The 26,929-nt window shown below is 39.2% G+C and overlaps 1 protein-coding gene across 10 annotated transcripts in view; it reads right to left on the bottom strand.

Annotated features, from left to right (window-relative positions):
- tanc2b (tetratricopeptide repeat, ankyrin repeat and coiled-coil containing 2b) overlaps positions 1-26,929 on the bottom strand; it is a 473,655-nt gene that overhangs the window by 156,671 nt on the left and 290,055 nt on the right. For 8 of the 10 annotated variants that reach the window (XM_051936364.1, XM_051936365.1, XM_051936366.1 and 5 more), the window contains one exon: positions 15,246-15,428. The exons of the other annotated variants lie outside the window; for them this stretch is intronic. In XM_051936364.1, coding sequence (XP_051792324.1) covers positions 15,246-15,428 — 183 coding nt within the window. The remainder of the gene's footprint in view (positions 1-15,245; positions 15,429-26,929) is intronic. 10 annotated transcript variants of the gene reach the window in all.

The raw sequence follows: 26,929 nt of genomic DNA, 5'->3' as shown, positions 1-26,929 counted from the left end.
GCAAACAGAAGAACTTCCTCGATAAAAACAAGAAATACACACCAAGAACAATAACTAAATTCATGAGTAAACAATATTTTATGGATAAACATTCAGATTACATTCAATAGCCGTATTGTAAACTAGTGTAGGCTTTTGCAGTGAAATTCTTAAGGGTCTTACTACAAAGCTCAAGTCTCTGGTTTAAGAAGGACATGGTTGCAAGTTACATTTCTACCCCTGCTAAGATATAAAGAAGTGTTTGAATTCCCCCCCACACAATGCCTTAATTGGTACGGTGGTCTTTAGCAAAGTAACTGGTGACATTGTTTGTCTGCCACAGGTTGCCTTTTTTGGTCAAAGTGTTCTTTATGTCAGATGATTCTGCTCATGTTGCCTGAGAAAGTTTTGGTTCAGTCAGTCTGAGGTTCTTTTCAGGGACAGGAATGAGAATGGCTGTTAATAAGATGATGATGATGACGATGATGGAATAAACTGGTTATTGTTAACTCAGTACAGCTACCACCAATGTTCAATACATTTTATAAATCACTGTTAAATATTTGCTTTTTCAAAACCAAACCATTTATACGTACGACTTAAAAATTCCCACAATTGTTTAAAAATCAATAAATAAATAAATAAAATTCAGCAATTCCAATTTAGTCACCTTAAAAATACCCTCCTTGAGATGCAATACGGTTGTCCCTGAGCTTCTCCAATGTCTGCTAACATTTCTAGAGTGCTAGGTAATTTTTCATGGATTTCTTCTGCTGTAACAAATCTTCTTCTTTTCAGTCTCAATTTTAATTTTGAAATCAAAGAGAAGTCACAGGGTGCAAGATCTGACAAACAGATGGGGTGCAAAGTAGCAACTACATTGTTTTTGATCAAAAATCCTTTGACTGATAACCTGGGGCATGCAGGTGTGTGCCACTGCTCTGGATGTTTGTTTTATTTTTGCTTTTTTTCCCTCCCGGTGCTTTGCCGTACACACTTCAGCCCATCAGTATAATGTCACTGATTAACATTCTATTCACAGGGAACAAACTCTTTATGAAAAAATCAGTCGAAAAATGTGATCATCATTGTCTCTTGAAAATCTGCGCTGGTAGCTTGGAGAAAAAATCATGAATGCAGAATAAAAGCCAGAAATAAGCATCTGATCATCTCAGCACAATGTCACTTGGAGGACTGATTAACTGGACCTGTAGGCACACGACACCTAGTGGCATATTCAAGAACTACAACCTACTCCTGGGCTATTTATTGATACCACGTATTTTTGGGTCCTTCCCTCTTACACACACATAGACACATACCCACACACATAAATAAATATATATATATATATATATATATATATATATATATATATATATATATATATATATATACACACACACACACACACACAGAGGGAGATTCACTTGAAAGAGGCCCCGAAAATTCTGTAATAACTCTCGCTAGGACAAAGCACTCTGAACGAAACAATGTGCTCCTCAGTATATGGAGCTTCAAACAAGCCCCTGCGCTGGAGCGATGAGGTAGGCGCCAGACAACCATTGCGACATTTAACCTCTGTTTGCAACTTCTGGGTGCCTCCTGCTCGTACCCCTTCACTCAGTCACTCGACTTCTCATCAGGATGCTGGTGTACAGTATCGAGCAGCGCGTCTCCATGGTGTGAACCTATCGTGTCACCGATTCGTTTAAGCGATGTCAGAATCAACTGAATGATCGCGAGTTAATGGAAGGTGACTTCCAGCAAGATGGAGCAACGTGTCACACATCGGCAAGGAGCAGGGCAGAAATGGAGTCCTCCTTTCGGCAACAGGGTCATTTCAAAGGGGCTTTGGCCACCACGGTCGCCAGATCTGACACTACCAGACTTCTTCCTTTGGGGTCTGCTCAAAGGAAAAGTCTATCGGAACAAGCCTTGCACTGTGGAAGATCTGAAGGAAAACATCTAACATGAAATTGCTGCTATTCCCCCTGAGACGCTTGCCAATATTTTCAGGAACATGGAGCGCTGTGTTGAAATGTGTCTGGCAGAAAACGGAAACCACTTCCAGCATTGCATATAATGCAATCGATTACACATACGTCAAGGTATATAGCAGATATTTTTTGTTTCAGATTGCTTCATCTGAACGGGAGTTACAACAGAATATTCGGGGCATTTTTCGAGTGAATCTCCCTGTGTGTGTGTGTGTGTGTATATATATATATATATATATATATATATATATATATATATGCACATTCCAAGCTCATCAGAGGTATGTCATACCACCCCGAAACAAGAGTGGGCGCTATCGCTAACCGTGTCATCTTCCACTCCCTCCAAAGCTACGAGAAGATGCCCTGCGACTCCACCGCTTACAGTCCGAGGGCTATAAAGCTCGGGCTCCCTGGTACGGAGTGTCTACTTTTGGAATGAGCGGACTGCAGGACAGAGCTCTATCCTAACCAAGACAAATGCCAAGGAACAGCTATCCTTTACCTATCAAGGCAATAATCTTTTCATTTACCCCCATTGATAAAATTGTGCCATTGTGCGCGGTTTTCATTTTCACTTTGTTGCAATTAAACGGGAACACTCGGTTGGCATCCCAACTTTTCATATATCTGGGCTGTGTCGTTCACTCAATCAACAACAATCTGCAGTATATACAGTATACAAACACACACAGACACTTTTTAAAATCTTATTTCATATCACACTTCTAACAGATGCGGAGGAGTCAGATGAGGTGGCTTGGGCATCTGATCAGGATGCCTCCTGGACGCCTCCCTGGTGACGTGTTCTAACCGGGAGGAGGCCCCGGGGAAGACCCAGGACACGCTGGAGGGACTATGTCTCTCGGCTGACATGGGAACGCCTTGGGATTCTCCCGGAAGAGCTACAAGAAGTGGCCGGGGAGAGGGAAGTCTGGGCATCTCTGCTCAAGCTGCTGCCCCCGCGACCCGACCTCGGATAAGCAGAAGAGGATGGATGGATGGACTTCTAACAGAGCACATCATCAAGGCACAATACAAAGCACAATTTAAAGCAATATAAAAAGAGTATAGTAGTTTTGTGACTTGTAGCCTGCAAATATTTATGAATAAGGTTGCTAGTACTTATGTGAGTTTTTTCCCCCCATAAAACCAGAGGTGTACAAGTGTCTGTAAAGATCGATACCTGTCAAGTGAGGCTGCTTATGTGATTCTTTATAATAATATTCATCTTCATCACCTCTGTTTTAGTGCTTTCGTTGAACAAACTCCCTTTTTTAAAGTGGGTAGAGTCAGGTCAACACTAACACACTTAGTCACATGTTGCACAATCTTTTTTTGCTCCACTTGTGCTCAGTGAACAGACGTAACTCACTGCCACCAGTGAAGTGCTGACTAACTGCTGTCTTTCACAGTCTGATCCAGTGGAGTTCTGGCATGTATTCTCTGAATTCAACACATCATGTATTCATAAAACCACTGTCTGCCAGAAGGCTGTCATGAAAAGTTTATATAATCATTTTGATATGCTTTTTTATTTTTGTACAAGATGATTTCAATAACAAACAGATAAAACACTGACTTACTTTCTTTGTCTGATCATTTAAAAGAAAATGTATATTTAAAGCTCCATCTATTCAAACATTATTATTTAAACATCCATCTGTTTTTTTTTTTTATTTTAACATTCTTTATATAATTATGGAGACCACTCACCAACACACAAGGCAACAAAATCAGGGGGAGAAATGCAGCATTGTAGCAAAAGAAAAGCACCCACTAACACGCACACAGTCATGAAAACAACATGGTGGCTCGGCACAATGACCATTAGCTGCTCAACAGGCGCATACGAACATAAGGAATCTGACAAACGAGAGGAGACTATTCAGCCCATCAAGCTCATTTGTTTAGCTAAGACCTAAGCTGTCCCGGTATCTTCTTCAGATCCTTCTTAAAGGTTCTCAAAGTTTCTTCTTCAGCTCCACCACTCGGTAGTTTGTTTCAGACTCCCACAACACATTGAGTACTTCCCGGCTTCAGTTTTAAATGCACTTCCCTTGAATTTCTACCGATGTCCTTGAGTATGTGACTCACCCTTAAGCTGCTGGGCCTACTAAGCAGCTTCATGACTACTACTACTACTACTAATTAATAATTATTTGCATTTACAGTGGTGTGAAAAACTATTTGCCCCCTTCCTGATTTCTTATTCTTTTGCATGTTTGTCACACAAAATGTTTCTGATCATCAAACACAATTAACCATTAGTCAAATATAACACAAGTAAACACAAAATGCAGTTTTTAAATGATGGTGTTTATTATTTAGGGAGAAAAAAAATCCAAACCTACATGGCCCTGTGTGAAAAAGTAATTGCCCCCTTGTTAAAAAATAACCTAACTGTGGTGTATCACACCTGAGTTCAATTTCCGTAGCCACCCCCAGGCCTGATTACTGCCACACCTGTTTCAATCAAGAAATCACTTAAATAGGAGCTGCCTGACACAGAGAAGTAGACCAAAAGCACCTCAAAAGCTAGACATCATGCCAAGATCCAAAGAAATTCAGGAACAAATGAGAACAGAAGTAATTGAGATCTATCAGTCTGGTAAAGGTTATAAAGCCATTTCTAAAGCTTTGGGACTCCAGCGAACCACAGTGAGAGCCATTATCCACAAATGGCAAAAACATGGAACAGTGGTGAACCTTCCCAGGAGTGGCCGGCCGACCGACCAAAATTACCTCAAGAGCGCAGAGACGACTCATCCGAGAGGTCACAAAAGACCCCAGGACAACGTCTAAAGAACTGCAGGCCTCACTTGCCTCAATTAAGGTCAGTGTTCACGACTCCACCATAAGAAAGAGACTGGGCAAAAACGGCCTGCATGGCAGATTTCCAAGACGCAAACCACTGTTAAGCAAAAAGAACATTAGGGCTCGTCTCAATTTTGCTAAGAAACATCTCAATGATTGCCAAGACTTTTGGGAAAATACCTTGTGGACTGATGAGTCAAAAGTTGAACTTTTTGGAAGGCAAATGTCCCGTTACATCTGGCATAAAAGGAACACAGCATTTCAGAAAAAGAACATCATATCAACAGTAAAATATGGTGGTGGTAGTGTGATGGTCTGGGGTTGTTTTGCTGCTTCAGGACCTGGAAGACTTGCTGTGATAGATGGAACCATGAATTCTACTGTCTACCAAAAAATCCTGAAGGAGAATGTCCGGCCATCTGTTCGTCAACTCAAGCTGAAGCGATCTTGGGTGCTGCAACAGGACAATGACCCAAAACACACCAGCAAATCCACCTCTGAATGGCTGAAGAAAAACAAAATGAAGACTTTGGAGTGGCCTAGTCAAAGTCCTGACCTGAATCCAATTGAGATGCTATGGCATGACCTTAAAAAGGCGGTTCATGCTAGAAAACCCTCAAATAAAGCTGAATTACAACAATTTTGCAAAGATGAGTGGGCCAAAATTCCTCCAGAGCGCTGTAAAAGACTCATTGCAAGTTATCGCAAACGCTTGATTGCAGTTATTGCTGCTAAGGGTGGCCCAACCAGTTATTAGGTTCAGGGGGCAATTACTTTTTCACACAGGGCCATGTAGGTTTGGATTTTTTTTTCTCCCTAAATAATAAAAACCACCATTTACAAACTGCATTTTGTGTTTATTTGTGTTATATTTGACTAATGGTTAAATGTGTTTGATGATCAGAAACATTTTGTGTGACAAACATGCAAAAGAATAAGAAATCAGGAAGGGGGCAAATAGTTTTTCACACCACTGTATATAGCGCTTTTCTCACTACTCAAAGCACTCAGCAATTGCAGGTTAAGGGCCTTGCTGAAGGGCCCAACAGAGCAGAGTCCCTTTTTTGGCATTTACGGGATTCGAACCGGCAACCTTCCGATTGCCAGTGCAGATCCCTAGCCCCAGAGCCACCACTCCGTCACTACTACCTCATCACACCAACAACTAACACATAAAACAATTCCATACAAAACAATTATCACTTGTAATTTTCAGGTTTACGTACTATCAAAATAAGATGTGTTCATTTCAATTCTGATTAAAAAAATCTGCACAATACAGTTGCTTTAGTGCTCATACCCTAACAATGTCTGCAACACAAAGTAAAACAAGGATTATTGATCTTTTTCTTAATAGACATTAGCCATGTCATACTGCAAACAAACTCTACTCATTGTTTATGTTTTATTCACACTTTTTTTCTAGTAATTCTGCATCAATTGGGAATTTTTAAAACATTACAGCTCTAAACGGCGGGTTATCTAATGACACTGAGATAACAGCAGAAAGATGCCTATTCATCACTCAGATGTCCAGTAAGAAAATCTGATAAGAAGTTTGCATATTCAGTCATTTGAGTTATTTTAATCTGACATGATAAACTAATTTAACTGCACAAGACATGCTTAGAACAGATCGTGAAACAATTGTGAATTAAAATATTTAAATCACTTGCAAAAGGGCAGCACAGTGGTGCAGTGGGTAGCGCTGCTGCCTCGCAGTAAGGAGACCTGGGTTCGCTTCCCAGGTCCTCCCTGCGTGGAGTTTGCATGTTCTCCCCGTGTCTGCGTGGATTTTCTCCGGCTGCTCCAGTTTCCTCCCACAGTCCAAAGACATGCAGGTTAGGTGGATTGGCGATTCTATATTGTCCCTAGTGTGTATTTGATGTGTGGGTGCGTGTGTGTGTGCCCTGTGGTGGGCTGGCGCTCTGCCCCGAGTTTGTTTCCTGCCTTGTGCCCTGTGTTGGCTGGGATTGGCTCTAACAGACCCCCGTAACCCTGTAGTTAGGATATAGAGGGTTGGATAATGGATGGATAGATGGAAATCACTTGCAAAAAAAAAAAAAAGATTCACTTTCCACAGTCAAATGGAAAATAGCAAGTGGAATAAATAATAACAAATTTCCTAAAAAAAGGACAGGATTCACACGATTTAAATAAAATATACTTTATTCTTAAAGCCTGCAAGTAGCATCACTGGAGAAGAAAGCCAATTTGGGCATTGGAGCCATTTGAAAGTAAGCTAAGCAGTATGAAGGATCATTAAAGAAGTTTAAACTTTTGTTATAATAAAAAAGTAAATTAATATCGGAACATAAAAAATAGAACAAAGCCCCAAACAACTTCTTTTTTTCAGCAACTAAGTAAAACGTGTCACATTAAGGTTATGTTAATATGTTTAATTTGGTTACATTTAGCAGACTTGTTGTTTAAAGCTGTGCAGGTAAATGATTACTGAATATTAATTTCATTTCCTGAGGTCTCGAACAAGAACAACCTTTCCAAGTAAATAGTCACAAGTTAGAAATCTCTGCAGTTTACCGCCATTGTGACTTCCATCGATTTACCATTTCTCACTGTAAGCAATTCATTTGACTTCACGGTGTCGCCTACTCTGCAACTATCACCACCCCAGGTATTCTAAAAACTTGTTGCTTTTCAGCATCACCCAGACTTTGCCACGTATACAATGACAAAACTCACTTTCACAAAGAATATTTCACCAAAAGTAAGTGGATATGTTCCCTAAATTGTGGTCAAAGTTTTCAGCCGAGCCACATATGAGAAATGAAAAAGATTCTAGTAATTCCTCCTTTTCCAATATAACGCTCTTCTTCTTTAGCCCATTAAAGAAACTTTCAGTTTTAGAGACTGGTTCTTCCATAGGTGATTTTTTCCTCCAAATTCACCAATAGTCTTAGTGTCAAACACCAAATCTACACAAACATTTTCCTAGTTTCCCCAAATGTCACCTTCTGTTGCTGAATCTTGCTCTAAGCTGCTTTTTCATGATCCAACTGCTGCCACTGACAGTGTTGACCATAAGACTATATAGGGTGGTCCAGATCTAATTATGCAATTTTCATTACGCTATAACTTAAGTTTATCACAGAGAATTCACAGCACCTGCCCTGCACATAGAGGTTTCACTTAAAATTTGTTTTGTTGCCGATAGATGGCACCACCTGCCCTGCATTCCAAAATGGCGGGGAGACAGTTGTCAGTCGAACAGTTGCATAATCAGATCTGGAACACCCTGTACAACAGCACCTGAAGAACATACTATGCTTAACAGAATGTTCTGACCCTGGATGTGCTTAAACCTCTTTGGACACATGCACACTATCATGTCTTGTGGTGAAAACCTCGAGGTGTCTGCAGCCTCTGTCCTGTGCCGGAGTTCCTCAACGTCTCCAGTTTATTCTCCATGCCTTTTCAATATCTTCCGTTGACGGCATGAACTGATGTTCCACTTCTATGTGGACAATGCCCAATACCCAGATGTGCCCTGGCTACATATCTGATACAGGCAAGTTCCAAGTGTCTGCTGAAGTGGCATACCTGTACATGCATAGCTGACTACTACCTTCATATAAACAGGTACAAACAAAATAAAACTGATTGTCATAGGATCTTCAACTCAGCTAAGGAAGATTGATTCCTTCAGGCTTGCTCTTGGCCCTTTCATACTTGTATAATCAGCAATCGTGTAGTTCCTCGACAGAGCTGTCAGAGTTTTGAAATTACCAATCAAGACTACTTTGTACCAATAATGGGACAATACCTGAGTAATGACCCTTCCTTCTTCCTGCCCGCTGTAGTAATGTTCTATCAGACCTTAACCTCCTCTTGACTAGATTACTGCAATTCACATTTCAATGGTCTTCCACACAAAGTAAACATCAACCAATGCGAATACATTTAAGATGCTGTTGCCAGAGTCTAAAACAGACCAAGTGTCTTAACTGGCTCAACTATACTGGCATTCTGACTGACATGAAATTCATTTCAAAATTTTCCTACTAACCTGACAAGGCTGGTAATGTCAACATGCACGTTGAGTGCCATCTCACCAGGTAACCAAGATCCTCAGGCACGGGTCTTCTCACCATTCCAAAGACTCACTCTGCAAAACTTGGTTAACACAAATGTAGCACTGTGGCTCCTACTTTATGAAAATCAATATTTAGGTCTGTAAGTAAAGCCTCATTCTAATTTTTCCTACAGTACAAACACACCTTTTCACATTTTATTCTGCTTTACTTGGTAATCTACTCTTTAATTTATATCTTCAGCCACCACTGTACTAAACTTGTTTCACTCACATTTATCACCTGATACTGCTCTTCTAGTCCAGTTTACTATTCAATTTTTCTTGAATTACATGCACTTGCATTTGTTTTTTGTAACTATTATTTATTTGAAGTTCTTGGGTTTAATCTTATTTTAAAATGTAATAAAGTTTGCATTGTAAAGCACCTTGTCACAGTGCATTTCCTGGAATTAGAAGGAAAGCATTCTTTGTTAAGGAATAAACAGTCAGCTCTCATATATTGATTTGTTTTTCTTTTATGATTTAATTACATACATATTGATATTGTGATCTCAGATGTCAAATTTCCCTGCAGATTCTACAACTAATCTAATTTCATTTCCATCTGATTTTCGCACAGCGGTCCAGTCACTTCAAGAATTACACAAGAAGGTTTTTCTGAACATTCACAACAAGTGCAAAAATCAGGAATGGATTTGCAAAAGAAATTATCTGGATATTTCAACCTTAAAACAGAGAATCTGGCTACCTGGAGATGCCACAACAAACAAGCCCTTTGACACTGTCATGAGTGTATTGTTTAGAACATGTGTATGTTAACAACTTAGTGACTATTAATTTTTTTTTTTGATAATAGCCTGAATCATTTTTTACATATGTTTGCATCTAATGCACAACACCCATGTCTGTCTGTCTGTCTGTCTATTCACATCAAACAACCAGGACCCCTGTAGAGGAATTTTATTGAGGAGTGGCAAAATTATTGTTGAAAGAAATTTTTCAAGACAGTTTAACTTCATCCAGATATCTCAAACAGATATCAATATTTCCCATTGAAAAGCACTGGCGATTCTGTAAACTTGTCCATCTTAAAACTGATAAAACTTTCTGTGCGACTTCAAGTAAGAATAATTTTACTGTTTCTATTTTACCTTGAGAGCAGTTGCTAGAACTTATTTTATATATTTTCCTCTTTTATTCATCAGACAGCCACTCTGTTGCCCAATGCAAGTGAGTTAACCGCTGGGCAGAGTGGGCGCACAAACAGCTCACATCAGCTGAAGCCAATGAAGGCTAAACAGTCCAAACCCTGCGTTTCTAAGCTCCATTTTACTTTCTCAGCATACAAATGACCATTGTGTGTTTTCTTCTGCAGATGAGTACTGTGGCAGTCCAACTCTAACTGCCTTTTGTCACAATGCTATGAGGGTGACATGTAAAATGCCACTACTGTCAATCAGAGGGCCGCAAGTACTACAAACTTCTTTTGGTATAAACAATAATAAACATCCTTCAACATTCCCACTCTCTCAATGTGTACTGTACAACGTGAAGATCAGCTATCTGAAGTTTTACCTGGATGCATGAATTTAACACAATAACACAATGATAAACTATGCAGACTTTCTATTTTAATTCTGTAAGATAAAACTCATCAGCTAGGGGTCTCAGAAAGGACCCTCTGAGTTATGTAAATGACATAAACAAATACTGCAAGTTTAACATGGTAGGGTCGAGCAAAGAACAGAATGTAACTAAGAAAGAGGTGAACGATTTATGTGAATTTAATAGCCAACTACTGGTTCCGATTTATTATTAATTTGAAGCTGACTGATTTCACAGAATTACATTTTAAAGAAGGTGGAATGATAAATGGGGGGGGGGGGGGGGGCAAAAAAAAAAAAAAACTCATTAAAAACATAAAAAATGCACGTGCCACTTGAAATGTCAAGCTCAGCTCATCAAACTTAGTCTGCCTTACCGTCTTTTTGTCTTTATTTTGCTGGGATGGCATGCATCACTCTGCTCCATTTAGATGAGGGTACACATAGGGAATGGGAGTTGGGGGTCCCAATAAAACTTCAGTTTCTTTGACTCCCAATAAATGGCCAGAAAATATCATAACCAGTATCAGATGATGGCAGATTACCTGATGAATTTTGTATAGGCACCGCCTAAGATAAGCATGGAATGATTAATAAAGTAATGTTCATTAATAATTATTGGTATTCCGTAGGAATGTAAGAGGGTCACCAGAAAATCTCCACTGATGGTGATGGGGAGTCCAACCCTTGCAGCTTTTTTAGCAAATGCACAGGGCATTAAAGTGCTCCACCTTGTTACAAATAATTAATTTCTAATGTCTCTGTATTTTTAAACACACACAGCATCAGCAGAACAAGATTCTGCTGTTTGATGAATTCATAAAAATTGAAAAATACATAAAAAAATAAAACAAGAGACAACTGCCCTCTGGTGGTCAGTCTAATAAATTAGCTCACTCTTCCTCCTCATCATGCAAGTCTCTTTCTTGTATATATGTTAACACCAGCTCAAAAGTTCTGAGGTCTTGGTCCTAGTACTAAATATTCACACACGTGCACACTTTGACACAGGCACACTAAGGGGTCCACAATGCGCGCACACACTATGCCTAGGGAGTCAATGCTCTTAGATAGCACACACATACAAAGAATGCCAACACAGGCCACTAATGCCCTGAACTACATATCAGCTTTAACTTTTTGAGAGCTGAATATGTTTTCCAAAAAATTCAGTTTTCTGAAAAGCACACATAGCAATGGTTTCACACATAAGTCAACATAAAACATCTGTTGCTATGTGCTGTGGCTGCTGTTGGCGTATGTTTGGCATCTCTGGCGGCAGTGGCTGCGTGGGGGCACGTCGATGGTCAGCAGGAATGCACGGTGGGCCAGCTGTCTTCACACAGCAGGTGGGTGGTGGTGGCGGTCGCTGTGTGACGCAATCTGGTTTGTACCTCTTGACATCATAAGTGGTGGTCCTACCAGGCAAACGCTTCTGCAGGTGCATCAGCTACACAGAAGTGTTCAGCACCACAATCAGCTGAGGACCAATCAGATGATGCTGGTACCTCACTTTCACTTTTGATATCCATCTCCAGATCACTTGCATCATATTCGGAGTCCGACAAGTCAGAGTCCTATTCAAGGAAACTACGTAAAATTCGCTTTGGTCTGTCGCCAGATGTCAGTACCATTTTAGAGGTTGTTTGCTCTTCGCTACTTATGCATGCTTAGGGAATCGAGGTTAAATCAACAAATCTATGTAACTTTCCTTCTAGCAAAGAGTCAAACTAAAATGTAAGGGTGAGTTTGTTGCAGTTTACAGCTGATTACTGTCCTCTACTCCTGAATTTTGACAAGAGTCGACATCAGCCCTGAAAGAGTTAAGCTTGCAAGCCACTTAACATAATTCATTCCACTAAAAGAAGTGGCAGAAGAAGCCTTTGTTCTGTCAACAAGCTGAGACAAACAGAACTTGAAGTCGACAGAAAGGGACAGATCTGTATCCCAAAGTTGGCCTATCCATTATCCTTCATAACTGTTTCTTTTGAACTGCACTCAGTCATCTAAAGCACATGAATATCAGTTCTTAAGAAACAGAAGGTTAACAGCTGTTGAAGTGAGAATTTGCTTTGAGAAACTGGAACTACTGGCACAATACTTCTGCTTCAGTAGTCATTAAAGCAATAGCCATCAACTGTAAAGGCACAGCTTTGAAAATGCAATCTTGAATTTCTAAGAACTTTGGGGTGGGGGGGGGGGGGAATACAAAATAGGGAACGAACATAGACCTTATACATGCAATGCTCACAGCGCTAACATTGACTAAACATTTCTGTACTTCAAGTTAAAACAGATGAAGTGAGGCAAGTCATCAGCGCTGCTTCTTGTAATTTTAACTCTGTATGAGTTGGTGTCGCTTTACACTCGACCACATTCACAAAGGCAGACGACCTTACAAGGTTTAGCTCTGGCTCTCTCTCTCTGCATTTAACACGCTAAGAAAGATGCGTCCCCCTTAAATTATAACAGCATAGTATATAATCTTCAGAGCAGCTGAAACCCTTCTTACAGTAAAGCACTAACCAGCTACATTACGATAACTTAGGACAAATATCAAAGTGTACTTTACAAAAAACAAAAAAAAATCCCCCATGGGGACAAATAAAGTTCTTTCTTTCTTTCTCTTTCTTTCTTTCTTTCTTTCTTTCTGTCTGTCTGTCTGTCTGTCTGTCTGTCTGTCTGTCTGTCTGTCTGTCTGTCTGTCTGTCTGTCTGTCTGTCTGTCTGTCTGTCTGTGCAAGTAAAACCATACTCGTACCTCTTAGACAAAAGTATAAAAGCACACAGTCATATTTATAACCTAAGGTATCCAAGTGCACTTTTCATATTCTTCAAAAACAAATTAGAACATTTTCAAACATATTTTAAATTTCTGCATGGACAAGGTATAGTGAAAATTAAACCAAACACTGCATACTAAGGCAGCAGACTGCAAAAATGTGAACAGCCAATATTGAAACATTTACAATTACTTAATAAAGATGTAATGTAGTGAGAAGTTAAGCAAAATGACACCTTTTACTGGCTAACTAAAAAGATTACAATATGCAAGCTTTTGAGGCAACTCGGGCCCCTCCTTCAGGCAAGATGTAATCAAAATAAAATAATAATAATCTTTATAATAAAGATATAATATACAAAGATAATGTCCAGTGTCGAGGAGTGAACACTGTTCACATAACACAGAAGAGCATCGTCTCAGCATGGATCATGAAGATCACAACATCGCAACAAGAAGATGAATAAAAAGTTTAAATAAAACTTTTGTCTCCAGTGACACGATCTCTACATGCAGTCAAGTTATTCTCTTTCCGTTTTGTGGAATTAAAGATGTTCTCTTATTGTACCACTATCCACATGGATGCTCTTGCATCCACTGAATACTTTCACTGCCATACACCCTAACACTTTGTTAAAATCTCAGTGGAGGATTCACAAGCCTTTACACAAAATGCAGCACTGGTCTGCTGATCACAATGCACGATGCAAACCAACACCAACAGTATTCTTCTTCCACACTGCATGCTTTGAACCTTTTCTGTTGTCCGTCAGCAGACAACGAGTGCGTTTTGTGAAATGACATCTTGCTTCTTATTTGTGATTTCTGCCAGTGACAATTCTGAACATCTCTAAGAACACCCTGTCATGGTATATATTAGATTATGCCCCATATAAAGTTATCCTTTAATGACTTTATGATTATGTCCCTTAAGTGTGTGTTGTATCGATAAAGTTGAGATATTGAAGTGCCCTTTACACTGAGACAGGAATAGATTAAAGAAATGGTAAGAGTACCTATGGTGTCAAAATGTATAGTCACTGATGAAAATACCAAGGTGAACTTTCAAGTCATATTCATAGAAATACACTATATTTATACTCAAATTAGCTATCTTCATGGAAACCAATTTGGAAAACTTGTCTTAATAAATTGATGAAAGTCAGGTATTCATCTATATTTGCAATGCTTGTCACATTAGAACATTTGTAATTATTAGAAAAGATTATTAAAGGCCTTTTACCTGCAGTGCTTCTGTGAAGTCATACTACTTGCAAAGTGCGGTGTCATACATTTTCTGTTATTAAATGAATCTTTAATATTGATCATTAAATATTTCTATAAACTCTTGATCTATGCAAAATCTTCACACCCTTGAGAACAATCTGAACCTGTGCTCTCTGACCTCTAAACAACTTCACTAACACCCTTATCATCATCTGTTCAGGCTTTCTCTGCCTCACATTCTGGCTTTCATCCCCTACAATTCTCTTAAACATCAAGACTGTTCAACTACGTCTCTCTTTCTTGCACATTATTTTGTCTCTTAGTCTCATTTTGAACACTTGTCAAACTACGCTGCCCGCATATTGAGCTTTACAGTCCACTGTACTGCACACGTCTTAACTTGCGTTTCAGCCTGATAAGGGTTTTTATTCCTCCTCTTCATACAGCTCCCTTTTTCCAACTAACATTACACCTTTTATGTCAACTCTCTGCTTTCTGATTAGTTTAAATCATTTTTATTTATTTCCGGCTTTCACTGCTAATCTAAAGACTCAGCCTGAATGGCCAGTGTTGTGGCCTAATGCAGACAGGCTTTGTGGATATGCCTATGAAATAGGGAACATGCAAGAGGACCCTCCTTAAACAGTCTGTGCCCAAAAGAGAGGTAATACTGTCACCAAAGGCATAAATTAAACATTTTTTCTTTGTTTTTGCTGCAGCAACAGCCACAATTTAGCAGCAGCATGCTGTTACAGAGTGAATATGTGGGGAAGCCTGCCCTACCTGTTAGCTTCTTCATGGGTTGAAGCCGCATATTGATAGCCTGGTGAGTGAGCAGGGGTGAGGAGGGTAGTGAACGGGACATGCCTTCCATGATCCGGATGTGCTGCATGCCTTCAGATACAGGTAGAGTGGGCACAGTGTAGTCTCCTTCAAATGCACAGTCACTTTCTGTCGAACTGCCACCTACCAAAAGAGAGTGAATCAGAGGGGAATGAGTAAACAAGCAGAAGAGACACTCAAAATGGTAGCTCTCTGTACGGTGCTATGCCTTCTTCTAGTGCACAAGGTGACACGCTGTCCCCATAAACCACTTGTGCTGTCTCATGTGGTTAACCCCAACAAGCTTATATTTTACTCAGCGCTATCAGCACTCCATAGGTTTGTCTTTTCCATACCTAACACTAACTGGGATTTTTGTCTTCTGTTCCAACATTACCAATCAATCTGAATTAGGCACAAAGACATTAGGGAATGTTTTGTGTCAGGGTAAATATGTAAAAAAAACAAAAAAAAAGTATATCCATTTATTCTCACAGGATCAACTTACTGACCTGGACTGAGCAGGCCACCATATCACTGGCAAATTTGGGAGTTCCCAGACACACCCAGGCCTGTTAGGAGATATAATCCCTCATATAAGCCTGTTATTGGTCTTCTATCAGGTGGGCCATGCCTGGTACATGCTCACCCATATGACGAGCCAAGAGGTGATAACTATATATTCCAAACAAAAAAAAAATTAAAATTAAAACGAAAATTAGAAACACAACATTTATTTCTTCTTCAGGTGTATTGTGTTTCGTATTTTTAAGAATATTGTACATTTTCACTTTTTTCTTGTAATATAGATATTTACACCAAAAACATAACTCACTAACTGTAGCTTACTCAGAAAAGTATACACTGATGAATTAGACCATTCACTTTCCGAACCAACTTTTACCACTGTAGGTTAAAGGTAAAAGAAATCCTTCCTGGCAGCCAACTGGCAAAGGAGCTTCTTGATGAGAACTAAAAAACAAAGAGCCACACTCATTCACACCAAGATATGTGGAATTGTTCTGTAAACCTAATTAAAACATCTCTGTAATGTGGGGATAATTAAAATCGCAGGGGAAGCCCACATGAACATGGAAAGAGCATTGCTAATGCAAAGAAGAGACAACTCATTTGAAAATTAAACCCAGGGCCGAACAGCCTATTAATACTCCTACTACTAATACTAATAATAAAGCATGGCCTTTTGATTGTACTGCATCATGCTCAAAGAGATGGCATACCACTCGTGACAAAACCAAATAAAGAAATGTTAATTATAACAGGAAAAACGACACTGATATTTACATAAAAACGAGTTAATAAATCATGAAAAAAACATGCAATTAAAAATATCATTTAATTATTATAAAATTTATCATTTTATTTTAGTTCATGAAGTTACCTTACTGAGGTTTTGTTTTAAAATGGCTTTGCTTTTAAAGTCTGTTTTTCGTTCACACGGCACGTTTCCAATTGGCTCTTTTAATGCCAGAGCTATTTATTTCATAAAGCCTCTTTTCATGATGATTCCATCATTTGTCAATCAAGACAAAGATAAACATGCTGAACCTTTTTCATATTGGTTAATCCTTTGCTTTCAATTATTTTGGCCTGACTGTAGGCAGGAGGCTACTAAAGAACATCAGCATCACTTGCATTCCAAACTCCCAAGTCTTGGCCGGAGGCGGTTAAGAGTCGGGACAGTTTGTTTTGAAGGCGAACTAGAAAGACAATTGACAATATATTGCAAATGCTCAGAAGGACAAGTGCTCTTCAAATTGTTAATGTAGACAAAGAAGTCATTAGCAGGTGGGCATCGTGTCCACTTAGAAGGAGCCTGTGAAGAAATCACAATAATGTTTGATGTCTGATGCTGGAAATTCCAGGTGATGTGCTCCCAGATGACCTTCTGTGAGGACACTGACAACCTCTTCATCAACAAGAATATTTTAAAGAGCACTTATCCATCCAAGCATTCACAATATAACAAAAGTTTATCTTAAAAAGAGCATCATTTTGTGGCTGACAGATTGTTTATCAGAGTGGAGGTGCTGTGTGCTTAAGTGCCAGTGACCCATTAGATAGGGACAGAGCGCCCCTGTATTTTACCAGCCTCAGGAACATTCAAAAAGACAGGTGGTGACATTCATAGACAGGACATATATCAGCTTTATATAGGAGTAATGGGTTGTTCTTGGTAGATCTTAGAGAGAGATGAAGTGCAAGTCAGCAACAATGAGAAGGAGCTATCAGAGATATTATGTTGAGGAGGCAGATCAGGGTGTCTCTTGTCTGTGGTGCAGGTTTGATATTTTACGAGGCATTTCCTGTGAATCATAACAACAGGATAGTGTAACTAGTTTGTTAGGTTTTTAAAGCATGGTTTATTATCATTAATGCACCCAATGTTTGGTAACGTTTACATATCATTTATTTCTGTCTAATTTTTCTGCAAACCAAACTATCATGACTCTTATTGTCTCAATGCTTTTACCAGTTTAATATAAGAAATGTAGCGCTAAAGATATTTGGCGGTCCAACACATACCACACGGGGGGGGGGAATGTAATCATAAGGGAATAGACCAGGGGTGGCCAACTCCAATTCTGAAGAGCCACAGTGGCTTCAGTTGGTTTTTGTTCCAACCCAGATGTTTAATTACAAGGCAAACCCCACCAATAAAAGATCTTATTTAATATCATGACTTGTTAGTGTTTTAACTCTGCAATGTCAAGTCATTCCTAAATCACAGCTTTGTTTTTCCTTTCTAATGATACATACACATATCATCCAAGTGATTTGAAGCCTAAAACTGATGAGTAATTTTCAGTTCTTCACTTTCTCTTCAGTTTCCTTCTGAATACTTAATTAAACCAAGTAGTGAATGATGAATACACACAGGTGGAAATGGAGACAAGTTAGATGAAGAACTGCTGGTTCCTTTGTCATTTGCATCTTATTGCTAATAAGGGGCAGTTAAAACAATGAATACAGCCATGTCTTAACAAGCAAGACAATTAAAATGAAGCAGAAAAATGTCACTTGAGCAATAAGTGCTTCATCAACAATGAATGATTTCTCATGAAGCAATTGGGTTGGAACAAAAACCTGAAGCCACTGCAGCCCTCCAGGGCCGATGCTGCTCAGTCCCGATTTAAAGGGTCTGAGTATTGAATAGCAAATAAATTAAATGAAGTTAATTAGTAACAAAAACTGGTCACTAATTAAGAAAATAGAATGAAAACCTGTAGGATCGGAGTTGGCCACCCTCGGGAATAGACTACCCAATAGGAACAAAAGGAAATGACTAACCAATAGGAACAGGTTCAGCCTGTTGGACTCGATCGACAAGTGATAAAAACTATCGTGAAAAGAGGGATTCTGAAATTAAAATGACCATTTGGGAGAAGTCCCATTGTAAAATAAAAAATGGTATTTAAAAATAAAGCCATTTTGAAATAAAACCTGCAATAATTAACTGTAAGATGGCTACACTGTTAAACTAAAATAAAATGATATACTGCATTTTCTGATAATAAGGTGTTTTTTTATTTAATTATGCATTTACTTCACAATTTAATGCCTCATGTCACTTTACTTTTTCATATGATTGTTCATTTCATAATTGCCATTATATTTCATTTCGGCACAGATGGTATTCTGTTATAAGGTATACTAGGGGGCTCCACCCCCTGCTCGCTTCGCTCGCCAACCCCTGGCGTTGGGACATGACAAAGAGTGAGATGTATGAATTAGATATAGAATAGTGTGCATCTTTGGATGATGCGTATAGAAATAACAAATAGAGTGTTTGGCATATATTAATGTTTTATTGGAATATTTCTTTGTATACAACATTAGTAGTAAAGATGGTGTCTTGTCCTTGAATGAGTCTTCCTTGGCATGGATCATTTATAATTTTAACTCTAACGTCAGATGAACGTCGAACACGTGAGAAGGCAACATAAAGTTGTCCATGTCCAAAAACGGGTTCAGAGAGGTAGATGCCAACCTTGTCCATGGTTTGTCCTTGTGATTTGTTGATGGTCATGGCAAATGCAGGTTTAATGGGGAACTGTCGCCGTTTCAATGTAAAAGGTAATTCTAGGTCGTCCCTTACTGAGAGTCTGTAGGAGAAATATTCTTTCATGGATACACGTGATCGTCTCTGTGCCTGATGTTTTTTAATTCTTGAAATTGTAGCACTCCATCCTTCCTGTCCAGTGGGAAATAATATGGGGTATGTTAAAGTATCAAGAAGCGGAAAGCAAATGTCTATGCGTTGGAATGTAGGTGTGTTGTTTTTATCAGGACGTAAATGTAGAACAATATCTCTGTGAAATGGAGGCTCACCATCTTTACTTTGAAAGACAATTGCCACTTCATTAACGACGGGCAGATTGTATCGTCTTGGATCTTGTTCTTTGTCCTTTATCAAGACCAAAGCAATTGTAGTTGCCGCTATACTTTCTGCATTTGCTTTTGTATTTGCCTCCTTTTCAACTTCATGTAGCATTTTTATAGACTTAGCTAATGGGTGATTGTTTATGACATGAGTGACGTTTCTCATTATAAGCTCTGTGCATTGTTTGTTTTCAGGAAGGTTCATGCGTTGATAGATTGCCTCATCTGGATCTAGGATGTAGATTTGTGCATATTTGCGTTGTTGATTTGTTTCAGGGTGCACTGTTCCAATGCGATGCAATATTTGTCCACATATGCGAAAGCAGTATGGGCCATTGCCTTTTGGTGGCCTGATATGTACTCCGGTAGATGCAAAAGCAAATGAACTATTGTAGGATCTAATGCAGTTCATAAAGTTTTTACTTTCAGGCACATCGTTAGTTAGAAGCTTCTTTAGATATTCAGGATATGAATGTAAAGGAGGCAGTCTAATCTGACCTTTTTGACAACAACGTGTAAATTCATTATTTGTATTGCCAGTTGTTTATTCTGTGAAGTTAAGTGAATGACAATGATTGCAAATGACATTCATTAATCCCAATGAATTTTCCTCAATAGTGGATTCCTTATTGAAGGCGTTTTCAGCCATTTGGCGTAAGCGTTTAACAGGTGTGTGGCGTTGATGTCCGCGACGGGCATGTTTTGCTTTTTGCGTTTGATTGCCTTTTTGTTGCATGTCCATTATTTGTGACGCGCTATTTCTTTCTTTTTTTTTATTCGCCTCCGCTTTGCGCAAAGTCCGTTTCAGTCTACGCCGTGCATTGTTTGTATCGAGCCTTGTCCGTTTTTGTATGTCGGTCATTTGAGCTTGTTGCTTTTCGCGTCTTGCTTTTTTTTTTCTGTCAGTTCATTTGCGCGTTGTTCACGTCTCCGTTCATTTATTCTGTCTCTTCGCTCCCTTTTTTGTATGTCTGATACGCGAGCTCTTTCGGTTTGAAATCGTGCTTCTTTCGATGCAGCACTTTGACACACGCGCTGAATGCGTCTACGTTCATTGTGTCTGTCCATTTGGGCACGTCTCTGTAACGGTGTCACTTGTGCTTTGCGTTTTTTGATCCGAGACATTTTTTCTCCCGGTGTTTCAGAAGCGCGTTTTATGCGCCGCCGTCTATTTTCTTGTTTCTTTCGTGTTCGTGTGTTTGTTCCCGTTATCCTTTCCGATTCGTTTTGTACCCGTGACCGTGTATTCATGACTTGTTTCTTTCTCAGCATGCGAAATATGGATAAGTAATAAGGAGGATCGCACTCACTGTTAATATGTATCCTTTTCTGCAGTTGAACGGTTAATAGTGCTTTATTGAAAGGATATCCACCTATGCTGACATCTATGCTGACACCTATGCTGCCTAGTGTGAAGGTGTCGACGTTCACTTTAGAATATGTGGCTTTGGGTGTCACTTCTTATGGATGTGTGGGGGGGGGGGGTTGTTGTTGCGCGAGCCTCTTCTTTCTTTTTGTTTTCCTGTGTCTTGTTTGAATCCCCCTCTTTGTGTGTGTCCCGTCCCTTGCTTGTAGGGTCTGTGGGGTGGTTTTGTGTTCTTTTTTTTTTTTGTCTTCCATGGGCTTGTTGAATCCCCCTCTTGGTGTGTGTCCCGTCCCGTCCCGTCCCGTTCCTGTAGGGTGGGGGGGGGGGGGGTGTGTGGTCGTGCCTTGCTGTTATGCGCTCGTCTGTTCTTTTTTTTTGGTGTGTTTAGTTTGGTGTGCAATGTGTTTCGTGCTTTGCCCGCGTTTGACTACTTTTTTATGTGCCTTTTCCTTTTTTCGGTGCTTGTTGCGCCTCATTTCTGTGACTCCTTTTTGTATGTGCTCACTCCTTTTTTGTGTGGTCTTGTCCGCCTCTCGCGGCCCCTCATCCGCCTCTGTCGCCCTCTTTTGTCCGCCTTTCTCCGACTCTCGCGGACTCTTTTTGCGCCTGCGCAGTACGTCTTTTTGCAGCCACGGCCCATGGCCGGATGTGCCTGCGTCCATCATCCGGTTTAGCATTCTCGGTTAGTAATACGGATAATCCATTACCAATCATCATTGAGATCAAAGTTTAGCTTTTTTCATTTTGTTTTTTTACTCTTAATAAAGAAGAATATCAAAAAAAAAAAAAAAAAACACATGTCAGGCTTAGGAGCATAAAAAATGTCCAACAAGCTTATACATTACACGCTAAATATACCTACAAAACACCAAATCTCATAATCCATTTGACCCTAAACAAACTCATACAAATTAATCACTGATTGAAAGTTGCATGAAGAATGTGCAATGGTCAGCTCACTCCAAGGCACAAATTAGGCTGACAGCCCATGTAGCAAATTGAAAAGTCCATTCTTTTCAGACCAAAGGACATCAGGGATCTGGAGAACGTATGCTTTAGGCTCATAGGATCAAGACGAAGAGCGTAAGATCCTTCCTAGTGTGTTCTCCATTATTAGCTAATGCTGTTATATACAGCCAAGGATAGAGAGTATATCCAATAACTTGTGTTTTTGATTTTAAAAGCTGCCTATCTGGAAACATTCAAAAATCTATCTATTCTCTCCATTCTTTAAATGTGCTTAATCCAGGTTTAGGGTCTTGGGGGACTAGAGCTTATCCTAATATCATCAGCATAAGGCAGAAAACCAATTATGAAGGGGGTAGCATTGTACTCTAATTGTATTAAAGCCTACACTTTTCCATTTTAAGGCCATCCAATAAACTCAATTATCTGTGCTGTCTTTTTTATCTTTATCAAGACTGGCAATAATTCTTAAGACACAATACAGACATGAATCTAGGTTGAATGCCAGCATGGAGCTGCTTATGTGATGGTTATGAATATTCTCTGCCTTGCAGATGACAGTCCACAAATATGCTTCTGGAGGATACTGCCCCAGTGAGGATTTGTGTGGGTGTACACTACGTCCTAATTGTGATTCTGCCCTGCATCCATAGTTCTGACTCACAAGCTCAAGAAAAAGCAACTAATGAAAGTGTGTGGGTAGATTTATGGAAATGGTGCCCAAGATTTTTCAAGCTGTGGCAAACTCCCTGCTGGGTTTATTTGAATGTGGCACACCAAAATGAAAAGATATTAACATTAAAAGAAAAAAAAAAAAACTTAATGATTCTAACAGAATTTCACCAAACTAAAATGTGCTTTCCAGAAAGAATATTGACATTGACCCAGCAGGAATGGTGAAGTGGCCCAGTTTAAATGTAAAATCTGGATTAAGAGATGCCCTTTTTCTTATGCTTTCTGCAAAGCAAAAACACTCTGTGAACAGCTCTTTCCACTTTGATTGTAAAATAGGGAGATGTTACTAGGAGAGAGTCATGATAGCGATAAACAGAAAATTACGCTCTGATTATTACAAACCATTTGTTTATTATTGGTACTTTTTTCATTACAATGTCTAATACAATTAGCTTGCTGCCGGAGGCTGAGTCTTCCCAGATTTCAGTGAGCCTGTAGGCTTCATGATATTATTTTGTAATGTGTGTATTCGGTAATGCGCTTAAATTAAGGCTAAGCTGAACTGCATTACCGAATTTAAAGAACACAGCTTTTCAAACCTCTGTTTTTACCATACAGTCATCCCCTCGTTATCCGATTCTAATCCATTCCCGTAATCGGTTAGAAAATTTTAAAAAAGGGAGAGCAAAAACTGTTTCCCATTATTTCAAATAGGAAAGAATAAAAAAATGTGTTCCCAGACCATCAGAAACTCCCAAAGAATTCCCCGAAATATAACTGAAATACTCTTAAACATCTATACAGTCGTCAACTCTCGACTTCTTAATGACATAAAACAGTTCATTCAACAATGACTTCATTGTGAAAATGTTAATACCACTAATGGGAATGGGTGCTGGACATTAGTGATAAACTACGTCTTCATCACTCTCGTGTAAATGAAACGCACACCTCCCAAGCAGACCAGCACGGTGGACACGTCTCACAGCCAAACAGAGTTATAAAAAATTATGTTGAATCGCAGGAAAAAAAACTGCACTAGTTTTTCAATAGCTTTCACGTTTTTTTTTTTGCTTCATTTTGATGCCTTTTTCTAAGATGATACAGACACTAGCTCTGTCACACGGCTTCACCTGGGAAATTTCATAAGACGACAGGTGTCCATCATAATCAGTTTTAGCTGAAGTACTGTGCAGGTAACCAAGCACTTTTTCTGTATACAATATTTGTATTTTTTTAAACCAATTGCTAATATTATTGGAAGGCATTGTGTTTTGGTGGTTAAGGCTTGGACTTTAAAGGCTGTGGGTTCAGATCCTGCTACTGACACTGTGCCAGCATGAGCAGTAAGTCCCTGCATGTGCTCCAACTGGAAAAACTCAAGAAACTGAACCAATTGTATCTCTGATGTTGTAAGACACCTTGGATGATGACAGTAACGTTATTAGGTTACTGAAGCTGCTTACTCTTGAACCTGCCATAAAACAGTTGTCCATGACGAAGACATTCCTGCATTTGATAATTTCCTGCTTTTTCTAGGGAAATGTCTTTTGTTGATGGTCACAGCAAAACACAATTTTACAGGAAAGTGTATTCTTTTGAATTAAAATGGGTAATAAGTAAGAATAATGGGAAATTTGACTATATATTGTAATGAACCACCTAAAAGGTGTAAAGGAAATGAACACAGCATAAAGATTTCTTGGAGTTGGAGCCAATGACCTGTGTATTATCAATCAAAACACTGGAAAATCTGTAAAGGGTTGAGAACAATTTACATTATGTTGTTATTTTCCATAAGGGGAAGAAAGGTTACCACTAAGAAGCTCCAATGTTTTGGGTACAGAGGGCACCTCAAATGTCTCTGTAACCTGCTCTGGTGTCTTGGCCAAGGAGCATGCCATGCCGCACACGTTTCTGAACCTTGCTCCACAGTTCTGACCCCGTAGCACAGTGTTGTTAATCCCTCATGTCCACTCTGATGTTCTGGCATCAGAGCATACCTGTCTCCCGGAGAAAGTTTCACCTGGGAACTATCCTCCTCTTAAGGTCAAATTCACCGTAGCTTCACTTCCATTTTCCCGGTGACAGCCTGCTCTGCCTATTTCTCTGAAATCTTCCCTGGAGGTTTCCACACCTCAAAGTATGTGTAAATATCACATCCAACAACCATCCCTGCCAACACTCCTCACCAGCACCTATTAACAGAGACTTATAATACAGTAGTACAGGTTTACCTATCATCATTACTATATCTTTGTGGTTTTTGTTTGTTTACATCATTCACTCAAGTACAGTATTTTTTCCTTGGTCTTTCCTGAAATTTCTCTTTCCAGTTTATAATGTGATGACATCTTTTTTCTATCCAGGACACAATCCCTTCTTCAGTCATCTATTGGCTAATGGTGCTATTGGTGTGGCCCATCAATAACTACTGCTCTGTCTTTGTCAGCATAAAGCTCATTCTCAGCATACATTTCGTATATATATATATATATATATATATATATATACATACATATACATACACAGTATATATATATATATACTGTGTGTGTGTATATATATATATATATATATATATATATATATATATATACTGTGTGTGTGTGTATATATATATATATATATATATATATATATATATATATATATATACACACATACATACACAGTATATATATATATATCTATAATAATAAAAGGCAAAGTCCTCACTGACTGACTGACTGACTCATCACTAATTCTCCAACTTCCCGTGTAGGTGGAAGGCTGAAATTTGGCAGGCCCATTCCTTACAGCTTACTTACAAAAGTTAGGCAGGTTTCATTTCGAAATTCAAAGCGTAATGGTCATAACTGGAACATATTTTTTGTCCATACACTGTAATGGAGGAGGCGGAGTCACGTATCGCGTCATCACGCCTCCTACGTAATCACGTGAACTAAAAACAAGGAAGAGATTTACAGCACGAGACACACGCGGGAACGAAGGTAAATGACGTTCATTTTTGACTGTCTTTTAATACTGTGTAAGCATACATATTAACACGTGTGCAATTAAACATGTGCATTTACGGGGTGATTTCTCAGGCTTAAAAGCTCACCTTTTATCAAACGCGGGAACTAAGGTAACTGACGTTGTTCACTGTCTTTTAATACTGTGTAACCATACATATTAACACATGTGCAATTAAACATGTGCATTTACGGGGTGATTTCTCAGGCTTAAAAGCTCGCCTTTTACTAAAAAGGTAAATGCAAAACTATTTTCAATCAGTTTATTGAAACGCTCCCGTTAAGGATTGCAATAACATATTCGCGAGATAAAAGAACGAAGTAGGGGGAAATGGAGGAAGAGCCGGAAACAGCAAAGAGCAAAAAATTAATTAAACAATTGACAACGGAGCGAGTGAAGCATACAAGCATGTTCATAAGGGAAACAAAGCACGGTGTAAAACGTAACTTTAAATTAAGTTTATAGAAACGCTCCCGCTGCGGATTGCAATAACATATTCGCCAGATAAAAGTTTAATGAGAAGACACGAGGTATAAACGAACCACACGCCGTGGCGCAACGTTAGGGGCAACAGTTTCAACCATTCTATGATCTGCTTCTCGCAACTGAAAGACGGCACATGGCGGATGTTAGCCGACTTGCTGACCGCAACGTTAGGGGCTTCAACTATGGCGCTCACGCCACATCTCAGTGCCAACACTTTCCAGACTCTACTTAAAAGACACGCCCTCCTCACTGGACAGTTAAAAAGACCAATCAAACTAACGATGACATCAAGTATTACCCAATCAAAAGTAGGAAAGGAGGCATCTTCATAAAATGCGTGTGGGATGATTTGCATGACACGCTGCTTTAACAAAAAAATGATAAAAAAAATACGGGATAAATCCCGTCCAGTATTGATTCAAAACGGGACTCGCAATTTCATTCTCAAACGCGGCACGATTCCGTATTTTAAAGGACGGGTGGCAACCCTACAGTGCCAGGTAAGCACCCATACAATCAGATTGTGATTCAGACTAGGAATGCAATCAATGTAATTTCCCCGATCTACATACAAGGCGAAAGTCTTGCAACATTCAAAGATGAGTACTTATTAAGTACACCATGGCACATAAAAGAGCTTATGAAGCCTTGAACCGAAAAAAGCAAGATCTCAGAGATCGTAAAAAAAAAAAAAGGAGGTAATGTCGTTTTACTCGCTGTACATTTTACT

The sequence above is a fragment of the Erpetoichthys calabaricus genome, chromosome 14 (assembly GCF_900747795.2).
Source record: "Erpetoichthys calabaricus chromosome 14, fErpCal1.3, whole genome shotgun sequence".
NCBI classification, from domain to species: Eukaryota; Metazoa; Chordata; class Cladistia; order Polypteriformes; family Polypteridae; genus Erpetoichthys; species Erpetoichthys calabaricus.
This window is presented reverse-complemented; position numbering and strand designations above follow the sequence as displayed.